This window comes from Thrips palmi, unplaced genomic scaffold (genome assembly GCF_012932325.1).
Source record: "Thrips palmi isolate BJ-2018 unplaced genomic scaffold, TpBJ-2018v1 HiC_scaffold_18, whole genome shotgun sequence".
In the NCBI taxonomy this organism is placed as follows: domain Eukaryota; kingdom Metazoa; phylum Arthropoda; class Insecta; order Thysanoptera; family Thripidae; genus Thrips; species Thrips palmi.
Window position 1 is genome coordinate 6,117,930 of NW_023144627.1, and position 25,000 is coordinate 6,142,929.

At 51.9% G+C, this 25,000-nt stretch overlaps 2 protein-coding genes across 2 annotated transcripts in view; one reads left to right on the plus strand and one right to left on the minus strand.

Moving 5' to 3' along the window:
* LOC117645098 (glutaredoxin domain-containing cysteine-rich protein CG12206-like) overlaps positions 1–965 on the plus strand; it is a 40,637-nt gene extending 39,672 nt beyond the window's left edge. Inside the window, 1 exon segment of the mRNA XM_034385015.1 lies at positions 539–965. Within this exon segment, the coding sequence (XP_034240906.1) occupies positions 539–712 (174 nt within the window). The 3' untranslated portion in view covers positions 713–965.
* Positions 966–2,106: 1,141 nt separating this feature from the next.
* LOC117644652 (synaptotagmin-6-like) overlaps positions 2,107–25,000 on the minus strand; it is a 49,073-nt gene continuing 26,179 nt past the window's right edge. The window contains exons 5-10 of the mRNA XM_034384263.1: positions 24,370–24,524; positions 23,917–24,085; positions 21,850–21,970; positions 4,033–4,204; positions 3,054–3,254; positions 2,107–2,872 (exon numbers count right to left, since the gene is read on the minus strand). Coding sequence (XP_034240154.1) covers positions 2,869–2,872; positions 3,054–3,254; positions 4,033–4,204; positions 21,850–21,970; positions 23,917–24,085; positions 24,370–24,524 — 822 coding nt within the window. The 3' untranslated portion in view covers positions 2,107–2,868. The remainder of the gene's footprint in view (positions 2,873–3,053; positions 3,255–4,032; positions 4,205–21,849; positions 21,971–23,916; positions 24,086–24,369; positions 24,525–25,000) is intronic.

Below are 25,000 nucleotides of genomic sequence, written 5' to 3' on the forward strand. Positions count from 1 at the left end.
ACGCGTTTTGAGCTGCAGAGTAGCTTAACAGGACTCGAATCGAACGTGTGACCCCACCAACGGATTCCTCGTCTCGAGAGCAATCCATTGGTGGGGTCACACGTTCGGTTCGAGTCCCATTTCGCGACTCTGGAGCTCAAAACGCGTCTGGAGTTTCGTCCGCCTGCACCGGTCTTCTGGCCCACTGTGCGTCCACTCCGCGAGGCACGCCTCTTCCGACGTTTTAATAACCGCGGGGACTCATCACAGTGAGAGTGCGTCCCTCCAACGCGTGCGGGCACTGTCAAATTTCAAGGACGCTTTATGTTGTTGTCGTCGTCGCGGTTTCACGGAGCGCTCTGCATGTGGACGCGCTGCCCGTCTTTGTCTCTCGAAGCGAAAATAGGCGACATGTTCCACTTGTGCACGGCACGCTCGCGCTGCCCCACGCTGCCCATACTGAATGAAGAGAGGGCCGTTTTGTGACGGTTCGGCGCTGCTGCCGTGCCGGACACTCCACCGCAAAAAAAGGTTTTAATTTTGTTTTTGTTTTTTACAGAGTGCCGACGTGTGCACGACGTGCGAGGTGTGCGGCGGGTACCGCATGCTGCCCTGCGCGGTGTGCAACGGCTCCAAGAAGTCGGTGCATCGGAACAACTTCACCGCCGAACTGGTGGCGCTCAGGTGTATGAACTGCGACGAGGCGGGGCTGGTGAAGTGCGACGCGTGCTAGAGATAGAAAGAGAGAACTTACGGTGGAGTTTAAGTCAATTAATGCAGACGAGGCGGCATCGGCGAGAAAGTCGCCGCGGCAGTGTACCCTCCCCGCGAATCTCTTTGCGTCTCTTGGCGCTGAATCGCTGCATTGCCGAATCGGCTGGGGAAGTTGTTAGAGTCCTCGACACTGCGCCGAACAGTGGGTCAGAAGACCGGTGGAGGCGATCAAAATCCCGGACGCGTTTGGAGCTCCAGAGTCGCTAACTGGGACTCGAACCGCACGTGTGACCCCATCAATGGATTCCTCTTTCGAAAAGCAATCCATTGGTGGGGTCACACGTTCGGTTCGAGTGCCATTTAGCGACTCTGGAGCTCAAAACGCGTCCGGGATTCGGACCGCCTCCCACACTGGTAAAACTAAAGCGTAGTTGTACGCTTCATTCAAGCGTACAACTACGCTTCAAGACTGTACGCCCTTCTTGAAGCGTACAACTACGCTTCAAGGCAATTCCCTCATGCATTTAGATAGGAAGAAAGGAGCGCATGAACTCTTGTACGCTTGAAGAAGGGCGTACTGGCTGTACGCTTCACGAAGGGCGTAATAGTACGCCTTAGTTTTACCAGTGCACTGTGCGCCGCGGTGCTAGGCAACCCATCCCAATCCTGGGCCGCCAGGAGAAGGGCCGGAGAAACAGGTTGCCTGGCAGCTCTCACACGCTTTACTCGAAAAAAAGAAAGCCTCAACGCAATGTCTAGCGTTGTCTTATTCTCTGAACTGTGTGCACCGAACTCGCTGCATTTCTTTACTTTGATTCTGTCGATGTTTGTAATGCGCGTCTTCCTTGAAGTCAAGCTAACTACGACGAAGAGTGCGAAAGGATCCATTGTAGTACTCTCAACTGGTATCTCAACACACTGTGGTTTCTTATCACCCGTTTTAGTTTGCCTATCTTGAAGGAAGACACGATATGTTATAAGATCAGTCACTATTGTCCTCAAGCATGAAATATTTTATTGTTAGGTAGGTGTAGATATTCTTTTATGGTTGAAGTCTCTTTCACAACTCCAAATCCACGTTCAAGCTGTTCTTCTAGTTGTAGACCAACTTCTTTTATTAAATGACTTGGATTTTTTAACGTAACTCTTTTGGCTGTCAAGTTTATGGACTTGCTCTGCCAAGTTTTCCAAAAAATTGCAGCAGATTGTGTATTTTCTGCCTTCTGTACATTTCTTCTTGTCCCTGGTGTTCAACAGTTTCTAGACTCTTATACCTTCTCATAGAAAGTTTGTTATCAAGCCTGTAGATACATGTGTGAAATTAGCATTCTCAAATTGTTCAGTTAACATCGATTGATGCTGGTGGCGCGAAGCCAGCACCACTGTGCCACTGCCCTATAATAAAAACCTCTATTAGTGAAAATCTGTTACTTTTATTTTTATCCATAAGACAGAACACATTTAAAATATCATGGACGATTATTCGTACGACTACTACTAAATTGTTTTCAAACAACTCACAGAGACTACACTTTCTACCACTCAGAAATGGCTTAGTTTTCCGGTTGAGATTCAAGTTTACTTATGATAGAAGCAAACTTAGTCTATTAAACCTATTTTCGTAAACTTCGTTAATTTACACATTAATAAAATACAGGATGCTGCACAACACAAGTTATACAAATATCCCCTCCTCTTTCACTTATGTCCAAACTTCCACTGAAAGATTGTTACTGGGCACTATGTTTAAAAATGACTCTCTAATTCGACTTACACCAAACTACAGAAATATAGACACACTCTAATCTGGGATTAAATCTACCCACACATTGAAGCAGGCGGCACTTAACAAAAACTTCCCTTGGAAGAAGCTGGCATAGAGATTTCACTAACTTCATTGACAGATGGAAGAGTAAGACTCAAAGGCATTGCAGTTAGCACACACGAAGATAAAGGCATGGGTTGGAGCGACAGGACAAGGACCTTCGCCTAGAGTGAGACAGACTTCTCGAGGAAGCGTCGTCCTCCGCATGCAGTTGCATCGATTCTTCGATTCTTCGACTTTCTTTCTCCCTCCCTCCGGGACTTGAAGACGGTCGCGCGATTGACGTTCAATCGTCGAGCAGACAAAGACACTCAGTGCGGACTGAGGAGATCAGCCTCACCCCGCCGCGTTCACCTGGAACAAGCGTTAAGTCACACATAAAAAAATTAAAGTAAAAGAAAATTAAAGTAAAAGAAAATTAAAGTAAAAGAAAATTAAAGTAAAAGAAAATTGAAGTAAAAGAAAATTAAAGTAAAAGAAAATTAAAAAACCTTTAAAAATAAAAAAATAAAAATGATGAAATATAAATAGGAACCTGGCACTGTTGAGGCAGCTGAGCGACACGGGCTGGCCGTCGCCGAGGTCAGCGCCGTTCTCGGGCACGGACTCCATGAGGGTGTACCACTGCGCCACCGGCTTGCGGGGGTTGTCCAGCATCTCCTGCCAGTGGTCGCGGCCCACCCCGATGAAGGACGGCCCGATGCCGCAGCACCCCATCAGCTCGTTAGGGCCAATCCTGAAAAAAAACAAAAAAACAAAAAAAAAAAAAACGGGCACGCTTGAAACCTCACGAAGTTTTTTGAGCATACACAGTACAAACTAATTTACTCTGTTATACGAGGAAATAGCTCGTAAATTCCGAAGCATTTTCTTTGTTATGAGTACTCTTGTTATAACATGCTGCTTTTCTTTGTAAGGCCCAAAATAGTTTTAAGGTTTTCTCAGTGTAGTAAACGAACGGCCAGTATCGCTCGAAGTGCACCCCTTCGGACGGTGCGGCGGGAACCCTCGGAAGTAGACCGACTTGAACTTTTTTCCCCGCGAAATTGGCGTCAGAAAAACCAACACGCCGAGATGAGCTGAATCCAATCAGCCCAACATTAAGTACACCCCATTTGGTACTTGTTGGCGGTAACCGCCCCTCAGCCAACTTTCCAGGGGAGACTCTCCAAACTCCCGCCAGCGAGCGGCGGGGAGAGCGCCGTGGCGCGACCGCGCGCCGCACCGGGGAGCGCGTTGGGCTGCCTACCCGGCCCACTGCAGGCGCTAGGAGCGGGCCAGAAGACCGGTGGAGGCGACCGAAACTCCAGACGCGTTTTGAGCTCCAGAGTCGCTAAATGGGACTCGAACCGAACGTGTGACCCCACCAATGGATTCCTCGTTCGGAGAGCAATCCATTGGTGGGGTCACACGTTCGGTTCGAGTCCCATTTAGCGACTCTGGAGTTCAAAACGCGTGCGGGACTTTGACCGTCTCCACCGGTCCTCTGGCCCACTGAGCGACGCGGGTAGTACCTGTCGCGGTCGATGACCTTGACGATGAGCGAGACGTCCTCCACGTTGGAGGCCGGCACGTCGAACACCAGGGCCTCGTTGTAGATGGGAGCAAGCGAGGACCGCTTCACGCTGGTCTTGCGTTTCTTGATCCGCCTGCCCTGGCACAGCAGGTACACCTTCACGTACGGATCTGCAACAACAAGTAAGCTTCATTGTTTTTTCGCTCAAAATTTGCCCGTTTGCGCTGGTGGGACGCACCTTGCGTCCGCCCTGGGCTTTCCATCTTCCAGCATCTTCCAGCCCAGTCCCACCGGACGCTTTTCCATCCGTCCTTGTCGCACACCTGGAGTCCTGGAGCCTACACTGCAACCCTCTGGAGCTCCCGCAGCAAACCCCCTGCTGCCACGCAAGCTGCGAAAATTCCCTCGTCTTGCCCACGAGGCAGCATTGTGGATAGGGTTGCCAACCACATCCTGCCCACTAAGCAGCATTGTGAATAGGGTTGCCAACCACATCCTGCCCACTTAACAGCATTTAGACTCAAGGCACGCGGAGGTTGGCAACCCTATCCACACTTTCGGCCTACTTGTGTGGCCACACTGCACGGAGCCCACCACCCAGCCGGAGCACGGCCTAGGGTTGCCACCTGCTGGGGGCTGCTGCCTGGGCTAGGCCTTGGCCGCCCCAGCTGTCGTGGCGAATGGACCTCCCCCCTGGCAGTCATATCTTATTTCCGCCACGCTCGGGGAAGAGAAAGAGAGAGAGAGAGAGAGAGAGAGAGAGAGAGAGAGAGAGAGAGAGAGAGAGAGAGAGAGAGAGAGCAAACAAAAGAACGCACGCCCGCCAACTTGGGCGGCAAACTTCGCGCCAAGTGGCACCAGCACGTCATCAAGTCCCCGGCGCCGCGGGCCGCCGCGTTGCCAGCGTTCCGGAAAAACAAAAATGGTGTCTGCTTGTTGTTGCGATGTGATTTCCGAATCAGGAGCCGTCACGCGAAAGGGGGATGAATAGAGAATGAGGGGGTGGGTCGCGTGCGGTGGCGATGGAAACCGGAATCGGATCGGACGACTGGCCGATTGGGCTTCGGGCCTCACCTCGGAACAAAGGAAGTCGGCCGCACTGTTTTAACAGTGTGACCGCCACCCCAGCCGACCCGGGACTCGCGAAGGGACGCACAGTGGGACAGAAGACCGGCGGAGGCGGCCAAAACTCTAGACGCGTTTTGAGCTCCAGAGTCGCTAAATGGGACTCGAACCGACCGTGTGACTCCACCAATGGATTGCTCTCCGAAAGAGGAATCCATTGATGGGGTCACACGTCCGGTTGCAATCCCGTTTAGCGACTCTGGAGCTCAAAACACGTCTGGAGTTTCGGCCGCCTCCACCGGTCTTCTGGCCCTCTGTGCGTCCCCGGGGATGCCCCTGTGGGGGCTTCCTGCGTGCGCGGGGAGAAATTTAGATTCGGCCAGAACGGCCGCCCCGTGCACGGCCGTGGCGCGGCCCGGGCACACTGGGAGAGCCCCGGAGCCCGGAGAGCCGTTGGCTGCCGTTGGTCCACTGGAGGGGAGGCGGGGAGGGCAGGGAGGAGCAGGGCGTGTTTGCGGCCATCTTATTCATACAGTGGGGACGCGACGCCCGGTAAACCATGCATCGCAACCAACGCAGTCAACGCAGTGGCCGCACCACGCGTCGGCGTCGCGTTCGGGTTACACTTGCGTGCCAGAACCCGCCCACCCCGAACAGCTGCTACTGTCGAAAAAAAGCCGTTTTCGCTTTTTATTGACTGTGGGCCGCGGTTCGCACCCCGTCGAGAGCATCACCGCCCGGCATATTTTTTTGGTTAAGGCCTCGCGCTACACTCTAAGTGATAAAGTGGCGCCCGACCACGCAGTTTACGTAATTTATAAACAAGCCGACCGCGGCACCGGTAAATCTGTCCCGCCGTGTTGTACACGACCCGCGCTGCGGGGCGCCTCGTGAATGCGAGAGAGACGACAGGGAGGACGTCGCGACCTTAAGGGAGGTCCTTGCAGTGTAGTGACAGGGGTCATTCCTCGGGCTGTACTGCCCGGTAGAGTGCCGCGGGGCACAGTGGGCCAGAAGACCGGTGGAGGCGGCCAAAACTCTAGACGCGTTTTGAGCTCCAGAGTCGCTAAATGGGACTCGAACCGAGCGTGTGACCCCACTAATGGATTGCTCTCCGAACGAGGAATCCGTTGGTGGGGTCACACGTTCGGTTCGGGTCCCATTTAGCGACTCTGGAGCTCAAAACGCGTCTGGAGTTTTGGCCGCCTCCACCGGTCTTCTAGCCCACTGTGTCGGGGTAGCCGCGTCTCTCTCGCACTCGCGCCGGGCGAGCGACAAGGACAAAGCGACGGGGACGCGGGCGTGCCCAGGGCCCGGGCCGCAGGCAGCAGGCACCTTGTTAGCTGGCGGCGTGTGGCGCCACCGTATGGACTGTGAAAGGCAGCGGGCCAATTTGAGAGCGACCCCCAAACGAAGCACCGCCAAGCACCGCGGAGCACCGATCCAGAAGCCAGCAGCTACCCCCGCCAGAAAAGTGGGGACTTTTTGCAGTGCGAGGGAGACAGAGAAAGAGACAGAAAATAAAGAACGTTCACCAGACGACGCGACAGGTACGGCATGTGCTTCATAAGCCCCTCCCTCCCTCCCTCCCCCCCGCGCACGCACACAACACACACGGAGGCGCCGTTAAGGTGCGGGAGGAAACAGCAATCTGTGGGTACGGCACATTAGCGACAGTAATCAGCAGAGTGAAGTGCACACGGCCTGGACCGCGACGTGCCTCTCTCTCTCTCTCTCTCTCTCTCTCTCTCTCTCTCTCTCTCTCTCTCTCTCTCTCTCTCTCTCTCTCTATCTGCTCTCTCTCTCTCTCTCTCTCTCTCTCTCTCTCTCTCTCTCTCTCCTCTCTCTCTGCGTTGTGGTGGGGTCCTCATCTTCCAGAACGGTAAGCGGGCTCCATGCGGGGGGCTTGGCGCTAATCACCGCACGAATCACACGCAGACTAGCTGTGTGTGTGTGTGTGTGTGTGTGTGTGTGTGTGTGTGTGTGGTGTGTGTGTGCGCGCGTGTGTTTGAGTGTGTATACTACAACGTGCTGTACACCGGACGAAAATACTACTTTTCCTTTGCTAACGTCACAACCAACAAAGAAGACAGCAGCGCGAATTTCTGAGTGAAAACTGCGCTGTGGCCGCGGTGTTCCAGCGTAAGGCCATGCACAGTGGACCAGAAGACCGGTGGAGGCGGCCAAAATTCTAGACGCGTTTTAAGCTCCAGAGTCGCTAAATGGGACTCGAGCCGAACGTGTGACCCCACCGATGGATTGCCCTCCGAAAGAGGAATCCATTGGTGGGGTCACACGTTCGGTTTGCGTCCCATATAGCGACTCTGGAGCTCAAAACGCGTCTGGAGTTTTGGCCGCCTCCTCCGGTCTTCTGGCCCACTGTGCCATGACGCGCTGGATGCTCACCACGCGGCCGCACTACGACTACGGGACTACGGACGTAGGCATGTAAGGAGGGTGGTGGGAGGGGAGGGGGGGCGCTGGGTCCACGTGGGGCCTGGCTGCGCGGGCTGCGCTTCGATCAAGGTCAACCCCACTCCGGGCGGGGGGGGGGGAGGCTCAGCCCGGCAGGCACGGGCGGCGGGCCCGGCCGCTGTGTCTACCCGGTTGTCATTATTGCCGGGGAGGGTAGACCGGGACGACGAGACGTGGTCAGGAATATTAGAAGGGACCGCACCACCACGCCGCCACCACAGCCCCGGGGCCCCAGCCTCCGGGCCCGGCCTCCCCGACGACCGCCAACAACAATTAGCGCTGAGCCACGGAAAATGAACACCGCCACGGCCTCGACGGCGTGCTTTGACGGCGTGCTTTGACGGCGGGCTTTGACGGTGTGCTCGCAGCGCTGCCGCCGCTGGCGGCTGGGCGGCCGTCCTGGCGGCCTGGCTGGCCGCTGCGCCGCCCAGCTGGCCAACAGGTTGCCGTCGACACTGGGAAGGGGACCGGACCCCGACCGTCTGGGGCTCGCGCCGAACCCTCCCTTTTTCAAACCACGCCGTCGCCGGGGTTCGAAGTTGCGCCGCTCGTCGACAAGTTTGGCGCGCTGGACGACAGCCTGAGCGTCCCCCACGGCGTGCCCGGGGCGGCGGACCGGCGGGCCGGCCCCAAAGTCGGGCCAGTAACTTTCAAACTTGGCGCACCGACGACACCCCTTAAAGCGAGCCACTTGGGCTGGCCCGGGCGGGCCGGATCGGGGCGCCGCTGGCCCCGCTTCCCCGGCGAGGCGAGCCGTGCAGGTGAGCCTTGCAGGCGAGCAGCGGCCGCGGCGAGTCCTTGGGGCGTCCTTGCCCCGCCTTGCCAGGCCTACGAGGTGTGACGAGGTGCAGGGCCTGCCTCGGGGTGGGAAGCGAAGCACAGTGGGCCAGCAGACCGGGGGAGGCGGACAAAACTCTAAACGCATTTTCAGCTCCAGAGTCGGTAAGCAGGCCTCTTACCAAGCGTGTGACCCCACCAATGGATTCCTCGTGCGGAGAGCAATCCATTGGTGGGGTCACACGTTCGGTTCGAGTGCCATTTAGCGACTCTGGAGCTCAAAACGCGTTGAGAGTTTTGTCCACCTCCACCGGTATTCTGGCCCACTGTGTGGGGCCAGCACCTCGGAGTGCTGCGTTCCGGTCTGGCTCGTGCCAAGCAGGCCACCAGGTGCAATAAATAAAAAGCATTGCATAAAAAAAAACGCACAAAAGCTGCTCTTCCAGCTCCTGATTTCCTCCCCTCCACCGGCAGTGACACGCAACAAAAATCGATTCACTAATCAAGACGAGTCAAACGAGCCCGTGCACGCTGAGGGGGTTTTCAGAGCAAACAACGCATGCAAATTACAGTGGTGGTGCGAAGAGGTGGCGCGGTGGGGGCGGAAGCAGAAAAAGGGGTGGGGAGGTTTGTCTTGGGAACAGTTCTTTGCTACGCAGTAATATCGCGTTGCGCGCCATGCGGCGAAAGGTGGAGGCAGCTCTCTCTCTCTCTCTCTCTCTCTCTCTCTCTCTCTCTCTCTCTCTCTCTCTCGCTCTCACTCACTCTCTCTCTCTCTCTCACACACACACACACACACACACACACACACACACACACACATCGTGATGGCACAGAGCGTTGTCAACTGCAGGAACTCGAGGCTCGCCGGTATTGCGAATATGCGGACCAAGCTCGCATCAACAGAAAATAAATTTTTGGCTGAGCGTTAGCGAAGCCCTTGCCGTGTTTGGGCGCGCTGAAAAGTGACTGGTCGTGCGTCTGTCTGTCTGTCTGTCTGTGAGTCTGTTTGTACTCACCAACGATTCTCAGCAACTACAGTGGCTATAGTTTCAAGATTTCGTATTTAACGTCGCCTTAGTACCCCCCAACACGAGTTTGTTTCAAATCGTTGTTTAGTATCGTTTGAAATATTCAAAACATATTTTTGAATCAGGTCATTAGCGTGGTTAGGTTGGCAGCGCGGCAGCGCTTACCAATTTCTCATACCTGCGGGTCCGCGGCTCTCAAATACGGGACTTAAGCAAATAAGCAAATAAAACGAAATAAAGGGTTTGGAAATGAGATCGGCCTTAGTTTTTCAACATTCTAGAATGATTAAAACCATTTTGGAACACCAACACAGCGAAATATGGAAAATGGATTCGAAAATGATTTACGTGTTTCGTTCCCCTCTCCCCCCTCCCCTGTCAGAGGGGAATCATCTTCAGGTCAGTGCACTTTGACAAAGCTTTGTAAAAAGGATGTTTTTATTTTGACCTTTTGTATTGAGTGCATCTTCTTATTTCATTCTAGTGTCATCCTCTTTTTAAAATTTTCAAACTAGAGGAAATCAGGGAAATGCATAAATAACTTGTGTTGAAATTGGCAGGCATACTTAGTTTGGACTCGAGAAATTCATTCTATTGCAATGCTGCAAGCTGACAAGAGTCCAAAAGTACTAACTGTTGTAAATATTGTTAATACCTAAGTAATCCTCACTACTGCTGTGTTTCATGTACATTTGAATACCCCGCCAGTATAAGCCTATTGTATATTTCTCATACTGAGCAATTAGAGTCATCCTGCAATTATCATAGTTACTGCACACTGTCTCCAGCATGCATATCCGGAAAAAGAATAAAACCTACACTTCCTGTCCAGCCTCAGACCTGTGTACAGCGTACTTATTTCACTCCTCCGATTATCTGACTACATCAAGAAATCTGACCATCATCCAGTCTCCCAAATACCCTAGAGACAACAGGTTATGGGCCCAGTCCCACGTTAGGGCTGTGTGAATTGAAAAGACTGCTAATACAGTGAAAAACGTGACTTTCTGCGACATCGTTTGTGCTTGTGCGTGTCTCGTGGTATTCTAACCTAAAATGCCACCTAAGTCCCAGCGCCGTCAAGACATCCCGGAGGGCTCCGGGGAGCCGCCTGCTGTCCTCGCCACAAGCCGCCTTCCTCCTATACCAGCCTTGAAAGGCGAAGAAAACTGGAGCAACTGGAAGTTTCGAGTACAGATGGCCCTGCGCGGTGAGAATTTGTTTGGATGCCTCTCCGCTGCGCCCGACCAAAATGACGACGCCGCTGTACAGCGAGACACGGGCGCTCTGACCATCATCTGCCTATCCGTCGCAGACGACCTTCTGAAATACGTAAGGACCGCCACCAGCGCGCACCAGGCGTGGAAGAGCCTGTGCGATGTGTTCGAAGGGAGAGGAGTGCACCAGCAGCTGTCGCTGCTGTACCGACTACTGGACACAAGGCAGGAGAACTTCGCCAACATGGAAGCCTACGTTTTTCAAGTTAAGGAAATAGTCGATAAGATGGACGCCGCCGGGATCCCGCTGGCGGACAACATCGCCTCCGGCATCCTGCTCAAAGGGCTGAAGGAGGAGCACCGCTGGCTCCGCACCCTTATCGAGAGGACCTGCATCTCGGCTGAGACGGAGGACTCCGAGCCGGAGCTCAGGTTCGCCACCGTCATGGAGGAACTTGTGCGAGAGCACATGAAAGAGCAGGCCGAAGGCGGATCCAGTGCGGGGAGCGCCCTAAAGGCTCAACCCGCAAACATCAAGACCCAAGCTTTCGGCGGGAAGTGGCGCGAAAGCTCAAGCATCTCAAGCAGACGACAGCGCGGCGGCGAACCCTACGAGCGGTCATCAGGGCGTCACCAAGGCGGTGCCCAGGGCTACCAACCGTACCAGCGCCCCCCAAGGAGGGCCACATCTCCCGACGACCGTGATGGAAAGTTCCCGCTGTGTAAACATTGCAAGAACCCCAGGCGGAACCACGACCCGGACAGATGTAAGTTCGCAAAGGTTTCGGCTTACACCAAACGGCTGAACGAGGAGGCTGAGAAGGACAAGAAGAACAAAAATGACGGTAAGAAAAATGGCGGACCGAGAGTCTGGAAGCTCAATGCCAAGATGGCAAGACTGAACGTAAACAACACTGCTGTGTCGTCTGCTGAAAGTGAAAATAAAAACCCTACTGACTTGTATATTGATAGTGGTGCTTATAAAACCCTGTTTAATGACAGAAAATACTTGCACGATTACAAAACCTGTCACACAGAAACCATCGAGTGTGCTGGAGACCAAGTGCTTCGCACAGAAGGAGTAGGTACCCTGAGGTTAGACCACAGTAGAAATGGGCTTTCTGAAATTCATGATGTGACTTTTGTGCCAGGATTGTCATCAAATCTCTTATCAGTTAGTAGTGTGTCCAGAAGTGGGCTAGTCACAGTGTTCCAGGACAACACTTGTGGAATCTATGATAAAAATAGCATTGTGGTTAAAGGAGAGCCTCTTTTAATGACTACAGAGGATAATGGAACATACAAAGTCACTTTAGATGTAATACCAAGCAATGTGGCTCTCAAAGTAAACGCAAATTCTGATAACCTAAATATCTGGCATAAAAGACTCGGACACCTTAGCAATGATAACATAAAATCCTTGAAAAATGGTCTGGCTGAGGGTATCGATGACACTCCTACAAAACCATCAGGTTCGTGCGAAACCTGTTTAAAATCAAAACAAACCAGAGCCTCGTTCCCAAAGGACGAAGCTGAAAGAGCAAGTGAGCTGCTTCAAATCGTGCATTCAGATGTGTGTGAAGTGACAGATGGCCTGACATATCAAAACCATAGATATTTTGTAACCTTCATTGATGATAAATCTAGATATACAGTTGTTGCCTTATTAAAATCTAGAAGAGAAGTGTTAGAGAAATTTAAGGAGTACAAGACCCTTGTTGAAAAACAAACTGGGAAATGCATTAAAATTCTCAGATCCGACAATGGCGGAGAGTATTTGAGTGATAACTTCAGTAATTTCTTAAAACAAGAAGGCATTTTGAGGCAGCTGTCTGTCGCACACACACCTGAACAAAATGGGGTCTCGGAGCGTGCCAATCGCACACTTCTTGACAAAACAAGGGCTTTGCTCAAAGAAGCCGGCCTCAGTGCCAGATACTGGGGAGATGCACTCCAAACGGCTGTGTATCTGAAAAACATCTGTCCTACCAGAGCTGTGCAAGGAATGGTCCCATTCGAAGCTTGGTCAGGAGTAAAACCAGATCTGAAAAATCTGAAAGTTTTTGGCTGTTGTGCATATGTTCATGTGCCTAGAAAGGAGAGTAAAAAATTAGGAGATAGAAGCAAAATGTGTATCTTCATGGGCTATGATAGCGAAAAGAAAGGCTTTAGATTAATGGACATTAACCAACCCAAAAGAATCTTTGTCGAGAGGAGCGTTGTCTTCATTGAAGACAAGTTCCCTGCGGCAGAGCAGAAATCAGATCACTACAAAACAGAAAATCCAGAGCAACCCTCCACAAGCACTCACATAGTCACATATCAAAATCATCCCAGAAAAACAAATCAAAATCAAAACCAAGATCAAAACCAGTCACAAGACCAAAGCAGAACTACTTCTGACTTCGGAAACTTGTCTGACCTATCCTCCACCTGGGGTGAATACTCCACCACCAGTATATCGGGGATTTCAAACGATCAGAGCAGTACATCAAGTGAAAGCACTGTAGATGTAGAGAGTTCTAGTGCCTCGTCAAGACAAACCACACCAAGACCTAGACTGGGTAAAAGATCAAGGAAACCTAAAACGTACAATGATTTCATTGTATACAATACCAAAAAATCTAAAAACACTGCCTGCCTTACTGTTCCAGGGGAGGCACTGACTCCCAGCTCTTTTAAAGAGGCTATCAAATGTCCCCAGTCTGAATCTTGGATTCAGGCGATGTTGGACGAATTACACTCCTTTGAGGAAAATAACGTGTGGAGTCTCGAGGACCTGCCACAAGGGTCTAAGGTTGTCGGTTGTAGATGGGTTTACAAAACCAAAACAACTGTTGAAGGAGAAGTGCTGCATAGGGCACGACTGGTGGCAAAGGGTTACACGCAGACTCCTGGAGTTGACTGTTTTGAAACCTTCGCCCCAGTCGTGAGGAGAGAAACCCTAAGGCTGCTCTTCTCCCAAGCAGTAAATTTTAATTTAAAAATTGATCACCTTGATGTTAAAACTGCCTTCTTAAACGGTGAACTCAATGAGACTGTGTACATGTCTCAACCTGAAGGATTCTCCGTCGAAGGACAAGAAAATAAAATCTGCAAACTTCACAAAGCTGTCTACGGACTAAAACAGGCCGCTCGAAGCTGGAACATGAAGGCAGACACAGTGTTAAAGAAAAATGGTTTCAACAATTTCCGTGACGAACCATGTGTATATATCAAAAATTCAGATGGTTCACTGATTCTAGTGGCCTTGTATGTGGATGACTTCTATGTAATCTACAGTCATACCGGCCTAAAAACGGAACTGCTAAAAACACTAAAATCATGTTTTAAAATAAAAGACCTAGGCGAAGCCAGAAATTGTCTGGGTGTGAAACTGGAGAGAAATTGGAATGATGGATCATTGGTTCTGCACCAGGAAGAATACATTGGGGAAATCCTTAAGAAATTTAAAATGTCTGACTGTAAAACAATTTGTACCCCTATGGAATACAAACTAAAACTAAAAGACTTGATGGAAGGAGAGGTAAGACAGCTGCCCTATCAGGAGCTAATGGGATGTCTGCTGTACCTGAGTACCAATACCAGACCAGATATCGCCTATACCGTCAGCTTTCTTAGTCAGTTCAATGCATCATACACTACCACCCACTGGAAAATGGCCCTAAGGTTGCTGAGATATCTAAAACTGACCTCGAGGAGAGGATTGAAATACACAAAATCTGAAAATCCAACACACTGTCTCACTGGCTATGCAGATGCAGACTGGGGAGGAAATCCAGGTGACTATAAATCATACAGTGGATACTGCTTCACCCTGGATGGAAACTTAATTGCTTGGGCAAGCAAGAAGCAAAAGCTGGCTGCCCAGTCTTCCACGGAGTCAGAATATATATCGATGACTGAATCCGTAAAGGAGTCTCTGTTTCTAAATGATTTGGTGGCTTCTATATTTGAACGTGGACTGCAGCGAGTGACCATCTATAATGACAACCAGAGTGCCATCACTCTAGTTAAAACCAAAAATCATTTCAGTGCAAGAACGAAACATATGGGTGTCAGAATGCAGTTTCTTAGAGATTGCTATGCTGATGGAGATATTGACGTGGAGTACATGTCCACTGATCTGATGCCAGCAGACGTTCTCACCAAAGGTTTGGGGAAGATAAAACATGAGAATTGCTGCGAGTACCTGAAACTGTCGGAGAGGCTACCAGTGTGCAAGAAATGCTGCAGAGGCGTGAAGGTGGTGAAAACCTCATTGTGCAAACCTGTAAATAACTCTTCCAATAAAAATAAGCACTAAGAACCGTTTATTAGAATACCTTAAGGGTGCATGGACAATGTTTTAATATGTGTACTGCCGTTGCTCGGATTAAAGGGGTGTGTTGTAAATATTGTTAATACCTAAGTAATCCTCACTACTGCTGTGTTTCATGTACATTTGAATACCCCGCCAGTATAAGCCTATTGTATATTTCTCATACTGAGCAATTAGAGTCATCCTGCAATTATCATAGTTACTGCACACTGTCTCCAGCATGCATATCCGGAAAAAGAATAAAACCTACACTTCCTGTCCAGCCTCAGACCTGTGTACAGCGTACTTATTTCACTCCTCCGATTATCTGACTACATCAAGAAATCTGACCATCATCCAGTCTCCCAAATACCCTAGAGACAACACTAACATGAGTTTATTAATAGAATCAATATATGGTTGTGTATATTTAATCCTAATGGAGTTTGAATTGATATTGGTTTCAAAGAGACGACTCAGGTTTTGAGCGGTGAGTGAATTGGTGATTGGATTTAGTGAGACGATTCCTTTAACTTCACCGAAGTTAATGTAACTGGTACTACTCAGTAATGTTTACATGAGTAAGATAAATTATGTCGGTTCATTAAGCCTTGGGTAGCCTTGGCATTGGACTCTATGTGACGAATCACTGGATTTGACAATAATTTGTCCCCGTTAACTGGTTTAGATCAGCCTACCCTAAACTGACTCTCTTAATATTTACTGTGATAACATGTTCCAACCAATATTGTTTTATTCACTGGTTCACAATGAAAGAATAACAAAAATGTTTCATAAATATAACTTATAAAATTGTGAGTTCATTAGTTAAGGAAAAAGAGTTATCGAATAGTGACCCAAGCATACGAGCAGCCAATTAAGCGATTCAATGTTGGCAATTGAATTTTACTCGACTGAGGGATTCACTTTGGTGTGGCATCAGGGAATTGGTGACGACAGAGGGTGCTTCATGAAGACAAATAGGAACAATTAGGGATGAAAATGCCCGGAAAGTTTCCGGAAACATTGGAAAAAAACAGTGTTTTTTTCCGTTTTTTTCCCTGGCCTCGGAAAAATTGGAAAGATTCAGCCTGAAAAGTAGGCAAAAAGTCGGGCATTTCGCCTGAAAGTAGGCTAAAAGCATACCTTTAACCCTACTGTGAACACGATTCTCAGTGCACTCAAACTACTTATCGGAGTGATTATAGACACGCCGCGTTTCTATAAGAAAAAAGACAGTTATATGCACACCGGAAAACCGCTGGTGTGTATATAATAATAAATGGCGTTATTTTCACGCGGCGTGTCTGCAATGTCTAGTTTTCTTATTAGCACGCCGGAAAAGCTTTTCCGGCGTATCAATAATAATTTGTAGCTTTATGTTGACGCGGCGTGTCCCTAATGGTGTATTTTCTTATTGACACGCTTCAAACTCGTTTCGGCGTGCCTTTAATATTTTTCCAAGTTAGGTGCACGCGGCGTATCTCCAATGCTGTGTTTGCTTATTTAAACACCGAATGGAAAAATGTGTTTCTAGCGAGGAACCCGTCCCGCCAGGCTGGCATGGTGGGTGGGTGGTACCGCACCCGCATGCTAAGTTTTTGTCCCCGGTTCGAATCCCGCAGAGTGCGGCGTGCAAATAATATTTTCCCCCTTTGTTTGCACGCCGTGTGCGAATAATAAATCTAGCAGTTAAAGACACGCGGCGTGAACGCAACGGTACAATTTCTTATAGAGACGCCTCAAACTCTTTCTGGCGTGTACATAATACTTTTAGCCCCAATTTCCACGCGGCGTGTCTATAAGGCACTAAATCGTTGTTTACACGCTTGGTCAGTACAAAGTGCTGCAAACTTGCAACCCGACCGGCCAGGAAGGCGTCGTGGGCCGGTGGCACCGCACCTACATGCTAAGTTTTTGTCCCCGGTTCGAATCCCGTCAAATGCGGCGTGCAAATAATGTTTTCCCCCTTTGTTTGCACGCTGTGTGAGAATAATAAATTTAGCAGTTAGAAACACGCGGCGTGGACGCAACATAAGGTTTTCTTATTTACACGCTTCGAAACACGCGCTAAGTCCTCAAGGGGAGGGTGCCTACCACCTAAGTGTTTCCTCGTGGATGACACCGTCGTGGTCCTAACAGACACCAGCCATCCCAGAGCTCTGTTCGCCGTGCTTGAGGACTTAGCGCGTGTTTCGAAGCGTGTAAATAAGAAAACCTTATGTTGCGTCCACGCCGCGTGTTTCTAACTGCTAAATTTATTATTCTCACACAGCGTGCAAACAAAGGGGGAAAACATTATTTGCACGCCGCATTTGACGGGATTCGAACCGGGGACAAAAACTTAGCATGTAGGTGCGGTGCCACCGGCCCACGACGCCTTCCTGGCCGGTCGGGTTGCAAGTTTGCAGCACTTTGTACTGACCAAGCGTGTAAACAACGATTTAGTGCCTTATAGACACGCCGCGTGGAAATTGGGGCTAAAAGTATTATGTACACGCCAGAAAGAGTTTGAGGCGTCTCTATAAGAAATTGTACCGTTGCGTTCACGCCGCGTGTCTTTAACTGCTAGATTTATTATTCGCACACGGCGTGCAAACAAAGGGGGAAAATATTATTTGCACGCCGCACTCTGCGGGATTCGAACCGGGGACAAAAACTTAGCATGCGGGTGCGGTACCACCCACCCACCATGCCAGCCTGGCGGGACGGGTTCCTCGCTAGAAACACATTTTTCCATTCGGTGTTTAAATAAGCAAACACAGCATTGGAGATACGCCGCGTGCACCTAACTTGGAAAAATATTAAAGGCACGCCGAAACGAGTTTGAAGCGTGTCAATAAGAAAATACACCATTAGGGACACGCCGCGTCAACATAAAGCTACAAATTATTATTGATACGCCGGAAAAACCCCGGAAAAGCCGGTCCGATCGGGTCAGAACGCTTTTCCGGCGTGTCAATAATTTTTTTTTCAGTTAGAGCTACGCGGCGTGTCCTTTACCCGCGTAATTATTATGTACACGCCGCGTCTCAATAACAAAAAGCGGCATTGGGGACACGCGGCGTGTATATGATATCGGTCAACTACTTATACCCTGTTATGACTCCTTCTCGTGCGTTTTTTGAGCTTGCTGTTGTTAATCTCGGGTTGTCAGTATAGGTAAAGTTGTAAAAACGCACAAAAGTGGTAGGTTTCATGTTCATAGTGCTTAAAAACTAATTTTTCCTATTTTTCCTTTTTTTCCAAATTTTCTGGGTTTTTTTCCAACTTTTCCGGGTTTTTTCCGACCCTTTGAAAGTTTCCGGAAAATTTGCATCTCTAGGAACAATATACAGAAATTGACTTTTAAGTATTGTATGTAGTTTGCAGTGTACTGGTCACAAAAACTACATTTATTTCAATGCCAATCCTACATTTTCATCTAGAGCTACGCAATTTGGGGCAAAACTCTCCAAGTTGAGATTTATGTATTTCCCTGTAGTTTTCAGTGCGCTGACCTCAATATTGACATCTTAATTGTCCCCTAACCCAAAATTTAACCGATTTTTGGTTAAATTTTTTGAAATGAATTGTACAGTGATTCTTGCAGTTTTTTGAGTGCTGATAACGAAAATAACTCCCATTTTAACACCAGACCTATATTTTCATCCCATATTAGGTCATTTTGGACCAAAAATTTCAAGTCAAGTTTTATATTGTTTCCTGCAGTTTTTTGTGTGCTGAACTCGAAAATGACTTCCAAAATTTTCCCAGACTCACACTTACCCGAATTTTGACCAATTTTGGACCAAAATTTTTAAATCGAGTTTGACATTGATTCCAGCAGTTTTTGGTGTGCTGATAACGAAAATCACTTTCATTTCGACTCCAGACTTATATTCTCATCGCAAATTAGATCATTTTGGACCAAAATTTTCATGTTGAGTTTTACATTGTTTCCTGCAGTTTTTGGTGTGCTGAACTCAAAAATGACCTTCAAACTTTTCCCAGACTCATATTTAACCGAATTTTGACCAATTTTGGACCAAAATTTTTAAATCGAGTTTGACATTGATTCCAGCAGTTTTTGGTGTTCTGATGACGAAAATCACTTCCATTTGAACCCCTGGTCTAAAGTTCACTGAATATGAGCCCATAAGATGGACATTTCGTCTAATCAAGCAAAGTCCAAAGTGCACAAAAAATGTCAATTCGCATCGCTCAGCCACACTACGCGCCCAGACTGAACGGCGCGTACCCCTAGTAAAAAAGAGGACCGAACGAGAAAAGATTGCGGAAGAGATTACGACGCCTTCCCCTGCGTGAAAAGCCATAAATTAATAACACTGCTCTAAGTTTCCATAATTAAAAAGGCAGGCACCCGTTTTCTTTTTGGCGGAGCGGTGCGTGGAAATGAGGGAGGCTGTGACGCACGGCGAGCAGCGAGAACAGGGCCAGGCCGCCGTCAATCGTGCGGACAGGCGTCTCTCTCTCTCTCTCTCTCTCTCTCTCTCTCTCTCTCTCTCTCTCTCTCTCTCTCTCTCCCTCTCTCTCTCTCTCTCTCGCTCTCTCTCTCCCTCTCTCTCCCTCTCTCTCTCTCTCTCTCCCTCTCTCTCTCTCTCTCTCTCTCTCTCTCTCTCTCTCTCTCTCTCTCTCTCTCTCTCTCTCCCCCCCCCCCCCTGGACCCCGCATCATCCCTTCAGCCTGGCGGGAAAGCTGCTCGATAGCCCCCGGATTCGCCCCGCATGTGGCAGCCGAGCCCGGTGCACCTTTCCTCTTCGGAGAAGCAAAGCAGAGGAATAATAAAAAAAGAAAGGGCAGAAACACTTCGAAGCGCATGCACGGAGGCTTGACTTTGTTGATGAGAGGTGGGGCTGAAATTTGCGTTGCAGTCGAGGTGGACGAAGAGAAGCATTAACTGAAAAAAAAGGGATCTGTTTTTGCTGGCGTCCTGGTGCTCAGTGGGCAGTGGGCCAGAAGACCGGTGGAGCCGGCCAAAACTCTGGATGCGTTTTGAGCTTTAGAGTCACTAAACCGGACTCTAACCGAACGTGTGACCCCACCGATGGATTGCTCTCCGAACGAGGAATCCATTCATGGGGTCACACGTTCGGTTCGAGTCCTGTTTAGCGACTCTGGAGCTCAAAACGCGTCTGGAGTTGTGGCCGCCTCCACTGGTCTTCTGGCCCACTGTTGCTGGCCTTGGCCGGGACACGCTGCAGCGCGTGGACTGCGCGCGCTTCGCAGAAAATCACGCCTGGCTTCGCACGCGCGTGCAGGCGGGGCTCGGCTCTCGCTCTGCCCTCACTCGGCTCGTGTCGGTGCCATCCGGCCCCTACCTACCCATAATAAACCCTTTGAGGTCCAGCGAGCGACACAGCGACACGGCGCTCCGGGCCGCGCGCTCTGGCCCAACCCCCTCCCCCTTCCGTCCAATGAGACAGGCTGGCCAGCCGCACGCCACAGGCAACTGAAAAGCAGACGGCAAAGCACAGTCCTCTCTCTCTCTCTCTCTCTCTCTCTCCCCCCCTCTCTCTCCCCCCCCTCCTCTCCCCCCCCCTCTCTCTCTCTCTCTCTCTCTCTCTCTCCCTCTCTCTCTCTCTCTGTTGTACGCACACGCGCTGTCGGGGCTTCCCTTTCGGCCCCTAAATTCCCCTCACCTGCTGCCGTCATGCAAACACCCCACCCCTCCCCGCGTGTGGGGTGATCCCCGGGCAAGCACACTGTAGGTAGGCAACAACAGGTGTCAGGTGCGCAAACTCCAGCAAGCCGCTGCTCCAGACTGAGTCGTTTACGTCGCTCTGTCTCTCTAGCACTCTCACGGGACGCTTCATGAGAGCGAGAGAGACAGGGGGGGGGGGGTTCCTGTGGGGTTTGCAGTGCAGGCGGGCATGTGTCGGGCCCGAACCGGTCTGGCCTCTAATAGTAATGGTAATGTGGGTAGGCAACCGCGCTGCCTGCGCCCGTGGCTGCGACCCGTGTTGCCTACCCTCCGCACCGCAGGGGCTCCGGGTGACTGCACAGTGGGCCAGAAGACCGGTGGAGGCGGCCAAAACTCTAGACGCGTTTTGAGCTCCGGAGTCACTAAATGGAACTCGAACCGAACGTGTGACCCCACCAATGGATTGCTCTCCGAACGAGCAATCCATTGGTGGGGCCACACGTTCGGTTCGAGTCCCGTTTAGGGACTCTGGAGCTCCGAACGCGTCTGGAGTTTTGTCCGCCCCCACCGGTCTTCTGGCCCACTGTGGACCGGTCTGTTTCTCTCGCACGCACGGAGCCACGCGGAGCCACGTGGCCCGGATTACGGGCACGACAAAGAGCCTGGAAATAATTAATTCGCAGCCGGCTGGCGCGGGCTGGCGCTAGCTGGCGCGTGTCCCTCCGTCCCCGTGGGTGCGAGAGGGACGGAGCGATGGCCGTGCGGAGGCAGCCGGCAGTACCCGGCCGATTAAACTGTTGAACCGGAGCCGCGCCGGCAAGGCGACACCACGCGTTGCTCCCCGGAAAAAGGGCGGGGTTCGTCGCTGCTGTCCCAGAGAGTCCCGGAGAGTCCCAGGGAGACACAGGAGGGCGCACAGTGGGCCAGAAGACCGGTGGAGCCGGCCGAAACTCCAGACGCGTTTTGAGCTCCAGAGTCGCCAAATGGGACTCGAACCGAACGTGTGACCCCACCAATGGATTGCTCTCCTAACGAGGAATCCATTGGTGGGGTCACACGTTCGGTTCGAGTCCCATTTGGCGACTCTGGAGCTCAAAACGCGTCCGGAGTTCCAGCCGCCTGCCCCGGTCTTCCGGCCCACTGTGCGGCGTCCTGTCCACCTGCAGGTAATTGACCGTCTGGCTGCCTGGCCGCCGCGTGCGAAGCGTGCGAAGAGCGGCAAAGCCTCGGAAATTCGCCGGCAAAGCCCGGGGAAGCCCCTGGAAATGAAGTTTGCGGTGGCCATGGCCGTGGCCTTCCCTCTTACCGGAGGAGCCCGTGATGTCCATGGCCTTGAGGTTCCTGGCCTTGATGACCGTGACGGTGAGCCTGCCCGCCGTGGGCAGGTAGCACAGCGACAGCATCAGCTCGCCCAGGTCCACCTTGTCCTGCGCCACCAAAATAAAACTTCAGCGTAAAATGGAATAATTATAAAAAAAAAGAAGTTTTGATTGAAAAGCCCTGTTCCCTTCTCCATTGCGCTTCGCCTGAGCCCCGCCCCTTTGTACGGCCGTTACTTCCAGCCAGGCGGGCAGGCAGGGAAGCTTTTGAAGCGCCTGTACCGCGGCGCGTCCAACTTATGGTGATCACGGGGGCGGCTTCAATTCATGCCGATACAGTGTGCGTCAAAACAAGCCGGCGGGGTGGACGCCCCCGCCGAGCCAGGGCGAAGCAGCAGACTGATTCCGAGAGTCGTTTCGTCGCTCTGTCTCTCTCGCACCTGTGGGGGACGCGAGCGCGAGGGAGCCAGAGCGACGACTGCCCGTCTACAGGTCCGCGACGTCGACCGACCTTCAACTCGACGGCCTTGGCGGGGTCGACGATCAGCACGCTGGCCTGCTGTGCAGCCTGGCGGCCCGGCGGGGGCGTTGACGGGGCGTTGGCGGGGGCCTTTGCCCCGCCCGCCCGTCCCAATCTCAGAAAGACGAAAAAAGACATCGGGCAGTTGTTGGCGGCGCCCCCGCTCGGTGAAGGGGAGAGAGAGGGAGAGAGAGAGAGAGAGCGAGAGAGAGAGAGAGAGAGAGAGCGAGGGAGAGAGAGAGAGCCGGGGGGGGAGAGAGAGAGAGAGCGAGAGAGAGAGAGAGAGAGAGAAAGAGGGGGGGGGGGTCACCACAAAGGGACAGAAGTGTCACGGCAAAAATAGGAACGGACACGCAGCGGCGCGAGTGGGAGGGGGGAGGCAAAAGAGAGAGAGAGAGAGAGAGAGGGGAGAAGAGAGAGGGAGAGAGAGAAGAGAGAAGAGAGGGGGAAAAGAGAGGGGGGGGGAGCCACAGCCGGGGGGGGGACCCCCGAACACGACAATTACGTTAGTGGCAAAGACTCCGTGCGTCTTGTGTGCGTCGCCTCGACACGCGCGTGCGAGCGAGAGAGACGACGGCCGGGCCCGGGCCGCGGGAGCGAGAGAGACAGCGCGCTTGGGGCGGACACGATCCCATCAGAGCGCGGCAAGTGGACCATCGTGCTCGCAGTGGAGGCTAAACACCTAACCCTTCGAGTCCCGCTGGCCCCCAGGCGCCTCCAGGGCTCTCTCTCTCTGTCTTTCTCCCTCTCTTTCTCTCTCTCTTTCTCTCTCTCTCTCTTCTTCTCTCCTCCTCCTCTCTCCTCTCTCTCTCTCCCCCTTTTTCTTGTTCTAGTAATCGTTTACAAAGTGCCGCGGGAAAAAAGACGCTTTCGACGACTCCGGACGACTCGCACGCTGACCTCCAAAACTGGCACCACCACCAGACGGGTGCGGAAATTCACCGGACGTTGACAAAAGTAAGAGGAGCGCGAGGATTCGAACCATTAACCTTCCCGTCCGGAACACATGGCCAGACCCTACCCAGAGACAACCCGCGTTTTGCGGCATGGCTCAGTGTTGCCACTCGAGAGGGCGAAACATTCAAAGATGCACCAGAGTCGAAAGGGTTGTTGCCAACATCAGCCTGCCTACTAGGCTACTTCTCGAAGGCAAAAGTCCAGGTGCTGCCTAGGCCGAGGTTGGCGACCCTGTCGACACTGCTGCATGGTGGGAGTTTTCGCCAGAAGACCGGTGGAGGCGGCCAAAACTCTAGACGCGTTTTGAGCTCCAGAGTCGCTAAATGGGACTCGAACCGACCGTGTGACCCACCAAAGGGTTGCTCTCCAAACGAGGAAACCATTGGTGGGGTCACACTTCGGTTCGAGTCCCATTTAGCGACTCTGGAGCTCAAAACGCGTCTAGAGTTTTGTCCGCCTCCGCCGGTCTTCTGGCCCACTGTGCGGGGCTGCGCGACGCGGGGCTGCCGGCGTAATACAATTCCTTGCGCTGCCAGAGAGGTCCTCCGGGACGCGAACCGCGAACCGCAAGGCGAACCTGTTTGGTGTTGAGGATGTTCATGGTGTACTCGATCTCCTGGGACAGGTCGGCGGCGTCCAGCAGCCCCTTGAGCACCACCTGGCCGATGAGGTCGTGGCGGGAGAAGCGGTCGAAGTCGTACACCGAGAAGGACAGGAAGCGGCGCCGCAGCTCCTCGTACGTCACACTGGAAAAAGAGCGTGCCGGTCAGCAAGAGAAAAGGCAGGCCCGGTGCAGGCGGCCGAAACTCCAGACGCGTTTTGAGCTCCAGAGTCGCTAAATGGGACTGGAACCGAACGTGTGACCCCACCAATGGACTCCTCGTTCGGAGAGCAATCCATTGGTGGGGTCACACGTTCGGTTCGAGTCCCATTTAGCGACTCTGCAGCCCTAAACGCGTCCGGGGTTTTGACCGCCTCCACCGGTGGTCTTCTTGCCGCAAATCCACTGTGAGCAGGCTGTGCACAGTACCTGAAGATGAAGGTCTCGTTGAAGATGGGGTTGAGGTTCCGGCGGTGCACCTTGGTCTGGTACTTCTTCTTGCGGTCCGGCAGCAGGTACACTTTGACGTAGGGGTCGCTGCTGCCCGTCACGTCCTTGATGGGCAGGTCCCTGGCCTCCAGGACCTGCGGCACAACAACAACAACATCGTCTGTGTCGCCCGGGGTATTGATTCGGATATTGCTGTTGTTGAATCCACATGCGCGTTTTCTCTGGGTCCCCGCCGTGATCCGGAGGAGGGGCTGTTGTGTGTGTGTGTGTGTGTGTGTGTGTGTGTGTGTGTATGTGTGTGTGTGTGTGCGCGCGCGCGCGCGTATGTGTGCGTGTGTGTGTGTGCATGTGTGCGTGTGTGTGTGTGCATGTGTGCGTGTGTGTGTGTGTGTGCGCGCGTGCCTTTCCGTGAGAATACCCCGAGAATGCGTCTCCGCTTCCACGTTGCCGGCCTTCGGGGCTCTTCCAGCGTAGCCACATAAGTAGGCAAAAAATTCCCCCGCGCGTTGCACCACGAACGACCTTTAAGTTCGGACCGCCTACTGCATGTCTCTTGATTTGGACGTTGGACCGTTTTGCGGTGTAGCTCCGCTCGCTCCCCTCCTTTTGG